At 49.7% G+C, this 8,790-nt stretch overlaps 1 protein-coding gene across 2 annotated transcripts; it reads left to right on the top strand.

Annotated features, from left to right (window-relative positions):
• Nucleotides 1–479: 479 nt before the first annotated feature.
• LOC119355919 (trihelix transcription factor GTL1-like) lies at nt 480–4,780 on the top strand. Of its 2 annotated transcripts, none has more exons than XM_037622804.1 (3): nt 480–1,473; nt 2,309–3,920; nt 4,038–4,186. In XM_037622804.1, the coding sequence occupies exons 1-3, from the start codon at nt 1,094–1,096 to the stop codon at nt 4,047–4,049; spliced, it is 2,004 nt and encodes a 667-aa protein (XP_037478701.1). In that variant the 5' UTR covers nt 480–1,093; the 3' UTR covers nt 4,050–4,186. The 2 variants fall into 2 exon arrangements, with proteins under 2 accessions (XP_037478701.1, XP_037478700.1); XM_037622803.1 differs by having other exon boundaries at nt 495–1,473; nt 4,034–4,780.
• The last annotated feature ends 4,010 nt before the right edge of the window (nt 4,781–8,790 follow it).

Below are 8,790 nucleotides of genomic sequence, written 5' to 3'. Positions count from 1 at the left end.
GGGAGAGACATTTTGATCGCGTATGTGGCACGGCGCCGCGGGGGGCTGCCGGCCGCCCATGCATGGGTGCATGCATGCATGCACGCGCGCGGCGTGAGAGGTTGTGTGTCATGTGTGGCTACGCGCCGCGCTCCGACGAGGACGAGGGCGATGTCAGCGCGGCGCACTTGTCCCGGCATGGCCGCGCCACGTCGGCCCGGGGGCCGCACACGTGTCCGGTGAGGCCTCACCGTGCAGGCGTTTCCGTTTCACCGCCTGCCTGCGCAGTCCGCACCCTCCCTCTTTTGTCCGCATGCCCGGCTCATTAATCCCGCCATATCTATCTATCGCCTCACCAGGCCCAGGCCCTGCCTGGACCAGCCGCTATAAAACGCCATCGCCCCCGTAACAAACGGCGTCGTCGGCGCATACAAAGTGTGCAAACATACATACATACATACATCTCGTATACCTTGGTTCTTGGTGGGAGATCGATCGGTGGAGGGAGGGAGGGAGGGAGGAAGAGTCGTAGGGTAGAGAGAGAGAGAGATCAATCAGTAGAGGCACCAGCAGCCCTCCCTTTTGTAGGGGCACCCCCTTACTTTCCCTCTCTTTTTTCTTCTCCTTTGCCTGGCCAGCTTCCTCTCTCCTCCCTCTCTTTCTTACACTCTTGGGCCCTTTCCAGTTGTCCACGCTCCCCCCACTCTTTTTCACCATCCTCTCGCCCCCATCCCCTCCCCAGCCAGCGTCCTCCTCCTCTCGCCTCCCCGGACCTTCCCTTCCCTTCCCTACTTGTACCAAGGCTCCTTTTCCTATTTCATCCTCTCCCTCCAATTCTACTCCCTCCCTCTCCCTCTCTCCCTCTCCGCCCGCACCATACTCACTCCGTCACTCGGTGTGTGTGCGAGAGAGAGGAAGGAGATGAGCTAGGAGCACAGCCCGGAAACCACAATTAATTCCCTACAATTCACTAGTCCTGCCCCCTCTCGATTGCTCCACACAATTCTACAGCCAACCACCTGTTGCACATACAGATTTTGCCTTCCTTTGCTAGCTTGGTGCCCCGCCGGACAATTTGCGGAGTAGAGGCGGTGGTGCCGTGGCGGCATCATCCATGCAGCAGCACCAGCACCAGGGTGACGCGTCTCAGTACGGGGCGCCGCCGCAGCCGGCGGACATGGGGCCGTTCTCCGCGCAGCAGGCTCCGGCCCCTGTGCCGCTGAGCGTCCGGCCACCGCCGACCCAGCACCAGCAGCAGCAGAACCCGCAGCCGAGCTACGACGAATTGGCCGGCGCGTCGGGCGCCGGCGCCAGCGGCTTCCCCGACGACGACATGCTGGGCGACTCCGGCGGGCACAGCGGCGGCGGGCTGGGGTCGGGCGGCAACCGGTGGCCGCGGGAGGAGACGCTGGCCCTCATCAGGATCCGGTCGGAGATGGACACCACCTTCCGCGACGCCACCCTCAAGGGCCCCCTCTGGGAGGAGGTCTCCAGGTAAGAAAGAGGTCGACAAAGTAAAATCGCACGGTAATTTCCACACGCATTTCGCAATTCACCGCAGCGGCATCTTGTCTCGGCCATGATTTCCCCCTGCGCAAGCGCAAGCGGCTAACGGTTTAGTGGAATTTAGCGCTGGTTGGAATGGGATGGTATGGTTCCACATGAAATGATGGCAAATTATGCGCCCTTGTTGTTATCTCCTCGAATTTCTAGTTTTCCTTGCCTTTCCTGGCCGATCTAATGAAATGCGCCTCGGTTTCAGCGAGGCCGTGGAGTAGGAGGAGGAGTGGTAGGCGTAGGGTGGCGGTAAGAATCTGGGGCGGGCTCCTGGGGATCGTTCGTACCACGGTGTGAGTGCAGGCGCAGGCAGGCAGGCTGCAGGCGCAGTCTGCCACTGTTTTTCGCTTTCAGTTTTTGGGAAAAGAAGGAAGGCAGCCTTTCTCTCCATCCCAATGCGGCCTCACTCATGCATCTTTGTTTATTTCCATCCCCATTTTTCTACTGCCATCGGCTTCAATTCCCCTCTCTCACCCCTCAAAAGACGAGATGGCCTGCGCTTAACTAATTCCCATTCTGCCTATATGCTTCCTTCCTCGCCCTTCCCTCTCCTTGTCTCTTTCGTCGGCCCGGAGAGGAGGAAAAAGAGAAGACACACACGCGAAGCTTCTTCTTCTTCTTCTTCCTCCTCCTCCTCCTGTAAACGCACCGCTGCTCATTTAATCCGCTCTGCTTCTCTTGCTTCCAGTCCTTTGATTGATTGGTTGATTGGTTGTAGTACCACGCAACGCGAGTAATTAACCTTCCGTTTCTGTCTTGGTTTTGGTCTCAGGAAGCTTGCGGAGCTGGGCTACAAGAGGAGCGCCAAGAAGTGCAAGGAGAAGTTCGAGAACGTGCACAAGTACTACAAGCGCACCAAGGAGGGCCGCGCCGGCCGGCAGGACGGCAAGAGCTACCGCTTCTTCCAGGAGCTCGAGGCACTGCACGCCGCCACCGCCGCCGCGCAGCACCACCAGCAGCACCAGGAGCAGTTGCCTCTCGTCGTCAGTGCCGCCCCCCCGCCGCAGATGCACGCCTTCTCCGCGCCGCAGCCGATGAGCGCAATGCCGCCGCCGCCGGGGCCGATGCAGCCGGCCCCTATATCTTCGGCGGCGCCTGCGCCGGCCGTGGAGCCTCCCCAGCCGCCGCCTGTCAGCCTGCAAGGTCTGAGCTTCCCGTGCATGTCCGACTCCGAGTCGGATGACGACGACGACTCCGAGGACGACGACATGACGGCCGAGACCGGCGGCAGCCCGGACGGCCTCGGCAAGCGAAAGCGTGGCGGCGGGGGTAGCAAAAAGATGATGGCTTTCTTCGAGGGCCTGATGAAGCAGGTCGTACAGAGGCAGGAGGAGATGCAGCAGCGGTTCCTGGAGACCATGGAGAAGAGGGAGGCCGAGCGCACGGCGCGGGAGGAGGCCTGGCGCCGGCAGGAGGTGGCCCGGCTTAACCGTGAGCAGGAGCAGCTCGCCCAAGAGCGCGCCGCGGCAGCTTCCCGCGATGCCTCCATCATCGCCTTCCTCCAGCGCATCGGTGGGCAGGCCGTGCATGTCCCACCCGTCGTCATCCCCATGCCAACGCCGATGCAGGTCCAGACCCCGCCGCCGCCAAAGAAACCTCGACAGCACCTGCCGCCACCGCCACCGTCACAGGCCACACAGCAGCCACAGCCGCAGCCGCAGCCTCAGCCTCAGCCCATCCCAGCTGCGCCCCTCCAACAACAACCGCCGTCGCAACCACCACAGCACAAGGAAACGACGCGCGAAGAGGCCGGGACGCCCCGCAGCGCACCGGCCCCGACTTCTGCCGGCTTATCACTCGCGCTGGTTCCCGTCGCCACGGAGCAGCACGTCGTCGAGGCCGCTGGTCTGGGAGGAGGGGAGAGCGTAGGGGGGCCGTCGTCGTCACGGTGGCCCAAGACGGAGGTGCACGCGCTTATCCAGCTGCGCATGGACATGGACAATCGCTACCAGGAGAACGGACCAAAGGGCCCGCTCTGGGAGGAGATCTCCGCCGGGATGCGGCGGCTGGGTTACAGCCGCAACTCCAAACGGTGCAAGGAGAAGTGGGAGAACATCAACAAGTACTTCAAGAAGGTGAAGGAGAGCAACAAGAGGCGGCCGGAGGACTCCAAGACATGCCCGTACTTCCACCAGCTCGAGGCCATCTACCGCAAGAAGCACAACGGCGGCGGCAGCAGCGGCGCCGCGGCCAACAACGCCGTCGTGCCTGTCCCTGCCGTCGCGGAGCATCAGAACCTGAACCGGCACGAGATCGAGATCGAGGGGAAGAAGATCAACGACACCGACAAGAGGAACAACGGAGGAGTCGGAGCCGCGCAGGTACCGACAAGCAACGGGCAGACAACGCCGCCGACGGCCACGTTCGACCTGGGCGTAAAAAAGGTAATCTCGCACACCATTTTTACCTTGCAGCTTAGCGTGTTTGAGCTCGATCGGTCGATCACGATGGATGTTTTTCGGGGTGGAAACTAACCGGATATGCGCTTGCCGTAAAGCCAGAAGACGCTGTGAGGGAGCTGAACGAGCAGCCGCACCGGGAGTTCACGACGGACGAGACCGACAGCGACGACATGGGCGATGACTACACTGACGACGGCGAGGACGGCGAGGACGACGGCAAAATGCAGTACAGGATACAGTTCCAGAGGCCAAACCCCGTCGGCACCAACAATGCGCCTCCATCACCAACCACCGCGGCGACAGCGGCGCCGACATCGACCCCCGCGAGCTCCTTTCTCGCCATGGTTCAGTAGGCGCGCTCAGCACCATGGATCATCAGCATACTTCCAGTTCCAGACAGACAATAACCTCGAAGCATCACCACCATCACCATCACCGAGTCACCGTTCCATGCGTCACCTCCTCGAGTCGATCATCGCCATCACATCACACCATCGATCACCGACGACGACCGTTCCTTTTCACCTTGTAATTCCTCTCGTGCCATTCCATTAATTTATTGATTCGTTCTGTGTAATAAGAGCCTCTCTTCTGTCCCCTAAACCGGCCAAGGAGGCAGAGGGGGTGGCCGGTAGAGCAAGCAAGTCCCTGCGTAACATAGGTGTCCATCCTCGTGTTAAGGCCAAGAATTGTACATCGATGTAAGAGTCCCTGATGTCTGTTTTCTTCTTCTTCTTCTTCTTCTTTCGGCGGTATACAGGTTTGTATACGGGTATACATGAATTACATACATTTCAAGTAACTTGGATCAGACTCATCAGAGGGCCGAAAACTGTTTTTACCGTGGTGTCGCCCCCCTTTTTACCTGCGAGTATAAATGTTGTTACAGTGTATACTTTGTGTGGCTATTCTTATTTATTTTTTGCGGGAACTTCGTGTGGCGATTCGATCATATGTTCACATGTTTTTGGTTTTCATTCATTGTAGAGATTCTACGTGGTCCACCTTTTTTTTGAGTGGACCTATTTTTTTACCTTGCCAATATGACTTTTCTTAAGCTCGGTGTTTGAAATTATGAGCTCATCAATGTAAGTACCACTAGACTACTCCATCCGTTCCGAATTACTTGTCTTGAATTTGTCTAGATACGGACGTATCTAAACTCATTTTAGTGCTAGGTACCTCCGTATCTAGACAAATCTAAGACAAGTAATTCGGAACGGAGGGAGTAGTTTATAGAAGAAGCCACTTGTACTGTTAAAATTATTTTTCTTCACCCCACATACTGGTAGTAGGATCAGGAAACTGAAGTGTGCGCACAGCATAATAAAATTCTTTCTCTAGTGACATGGCCATGTGCCATTTAGTCAATTATTTACTTGAATGCACTCGGCCTTTTAAGTGAAATGGAAGAAATTGGTTAAAAAACATTTCATTGTACTAAAACAAAACTCATATGACATGCCATATTTCTTTTGAAATATAAATTCCATTTCTACAATTGAAGAATTAAATAGAATTGTGATGCATAGATTCTTTGTGACGAAAAACTACACGGAAAGCCCCTACTGTGTCATTTTTAAAAAGAAAGTGCATAATATGTACAATGGGTGGGTTCATCTGGAATATACTCATAAAGTTGCATGCCCTCTTTGAGACTAGGCTTATCATTTAGATTGTTATGTACCCATTCATATGTAAACCCACCCATTGTATATGATACATCTCCAACGTATCTATAATTTTTGATTGTTTCATACTATTATATTGTCTCTTTTGGATCTTTTATATGCATTAATATGCTATTTTATATGATTTTTGGGACTAACCTACTAACCTAGAGCCCAATGTCAGTTCCTATTTTTTCCTTGTTTTAGAGTTTCGCAGAAAAGGAATACCAAACGGAGTCCAAATCGCGATGATTTTTCTTGGACCAGAAGACATCCAGAGGGTTCAGAGTGCACGTCAGGAAAGCCACGAGGCGGCACAAGGACGGAGGGCGCGCCCCCCACCCTTGTGGGCCCATCATGACTCCACCGACCTATTTCTCCCGCCTATATATTCTCGAATATCCCAAAACTTATTAGGAGAGCCACAAAATCATTTTTCACCGCCGCAACCTTCTGTACCCGTGAGATCCCATCTAGAGGCCTTTTTCGGCATCCTGTCGGAGGGGGATTCGATGACGGAGGGCTTCTACATCAACACCAGTACCTCGCCGATGAAGCATGAGTAGTTTACCATAGACCTACGGGTCCATAGCTAGTAGCTAGATGGCTTCTTCTCTCTCTTTGATTCTCAATACCATATTCTCCTTGATGTTCTTGGAGATCTATTCGATGTAATTCTTTTTTGCGATGTGTTTGCTGAGATCCGATGAATTGTGGATTTATGATCAGCTTATCTATGAATATTATTTAAATCTCCTCTGTATTCTTATATGCATGATTTGATATCTTTGCAAGTCTCTTCGAACTATCGATTTGGTTTGTCCAACTAGATTGGTTTTTCTTGCAATGGGAGAAGTGCTTAGTTTTGGGTTCAATCTTGCGGTGCTCGAGGATAACAAGATGGGGTTTTCATTATATTGCTTGAGTTTATCCCGCTACATCATGTCATCTTACTTAATGCGTTACTATGTTCTTATGAACTTAATACTCTAGATGCAGACAGGAGTCAGTCGATGTGTGGAGTAATAGTAGTAGATGCAAAATTCTTTCGGTCTACTTGATATGGACGTGATGCCTATATTCATGATCATTGCCTTAGATATCGTCATAACGTTGCGCTTTTCTATCAATTGCTCGGCAGTAATTTGTTCACCCACCGTAACATTTCCTATCTTGAGAGAAGCCTCTAGTGAAACCTATGCCCCCCGGGTCTATTTTCCATCATATAAGTTTTCGATCTACAATTTTAGTTTTGTATTTACTTTCTTTGCAATCTTTTACTTTTCGTTCCATAAACCAAAAATACCAAAAATATTACTTTACCGTTTATCCATCTATATCAGATCTCACTTTGCAAATAACCGTGAAGGGATTGACAACCCCTTTGTCGCGTTGGGTGCAAGTTGGTGTTTGTTTGTGCAGGTATTCGGTGGTTTGTTGTGTGGTCTCTTACTGTATTGATACCTTGGTTCTCAAAAGCTGAGGGAAATACTTACTCTACTTTGCTGCATCACCCTTTCCTCTTCAAGGGAAAAACCAACGCAAGATCAAGAGGTAGCAGGAAGAGTTTCTGGCGTCATTGTCGGGGAGATCTACGCCAAGCCGAGACATACCAAGTACCCATCATAAACTCTCATCCCTCACATTACATTATTTTCCATTCACCTCTCGTTTTTCTCTCCCCCATTTCTAAAACGATTTTCAAATAGATTCGCCTTTTCTTCACCCCTCTTTCGTTCGTCTTCTTCGTCTGCTTTTTGTGTGCTCGTGTGTTGGATTGCTTGCTTGGTCACGATTGCTCAATATAATACCAAATTGTGTGACTTTTCCAATACCAACAACAATGATTTTATTAGTACTTTGATTGCTCCCACTACTAATGCGGAATCTTGTGAAATTAATACCGCTTTGCCGAATCTTGTTATGAAAGATCAATTTTCCGGCCTTCCCAATGAAGATGTCGCATCCCATGTTAATAATTTCGTTGATTTGTGTGATAGGCAAAAGAAAAAAGATGTGGATAATGATATTGTTAAATTGAATCTATTTCCGTTCTCACTTCGAGATCGTGCTAAAACTTGGTTTTCATCTTTGCCTAAAAATAGTATTGATTCATGGAATAAATGTAAAGATACTTTTATTTACAAGAATTTTCCTCCCGCTAAGATCATCTCCCTTAGGAACGATATTATGTTTATGCAACTTGATCATGAATAGGTTGCACAATCTTGGGAGAGGATGAAATTAATGATTAGAAATTGCCCTACTCATGGTTTGAATTTGTGGATGATTATACAAAACTTTTATGCCGGATTGAATTTTGCTTCTAGAAATCTTTTAGATTCGGCTGCGGGAGGTACTTTTATGGAAATTACTTTAGGAGAAGCCACTAAACTCCTAGATAATATAATGGTTAATTATTCTCAATGGCATACCGAAAGATCTTCCACTAGTAAAAAGGTGGATGGGATTGAAGATATTAATGTTTTGAGTGGAAAGATGGATGATCTTATGAAATTATTTGCTAGCAGCAGTGCTCCTACTGATCCTAATGATATGCCTTTGTCTACTTTGATTTAGAATAATAATGAATCTATGGATGTGAATTTTGTTGGTAGGAACAATTTTGGTAATAACACGTATAGAGGTAATTTTAATCCTAGGCCATTTCCTAGTAATTCCTCTAATAATCTATAATACACAAATAGTTGATCCCCACTAAGTCTAATTCTCCCAACATGCAGCCCTCCACATCACCAAATGTGCCACGTCATCATCCACTAGAATAATTTTGTAGCACATCCATATCTCAATTTAATTGTTCCATCTCCAATAGTCCAACATACATGCATATTATTTGTTCACATAGAATTACTTCTGAAAATAATAGCTTTCGATTTAGATCATTTCATGCATATAGAATGTATCTAAAATTAATCTTTAAAATCCCGCAACAAGGCGTGGGGAAATCACCTAGTTATGGTAATTCCTACAACAATTTTTATGGAAATTATAATAAGATGCCCTCTGATTTTTAGAATAGTGTTAAAAATTTGTAAGTACACAAAAGAATTTCAATGCTTTGATTGAAGAAAAATTGCTTAAGATTAATGATTTGGCTAGTAACGTGGATATAATTTCTCTTGATGTTGATTCTTTGAAACTTAGATCTATTCCACCTA

This window comes from Triticum dicoccoides, chromosome 2A (genome assembly GCF_002162155.2).
Source record: "Triticum dicoccoides isolate Atlit2015 ecotype Zavitan chromosome 2A, WEW_v2.0, whole genome shotgun sequence".
Classification (NCBI taxonomy): Eukaryota; Viridiplantae; Streptophyta; class Magnoliopsida; order Poales; family Poaceae; genus Triticum; species Triticum dicoccoides.
Note: the sequence above shows the minus strand (reverse complement) of the source record. Positions and strands in the feature narration are given on the sequence as shown.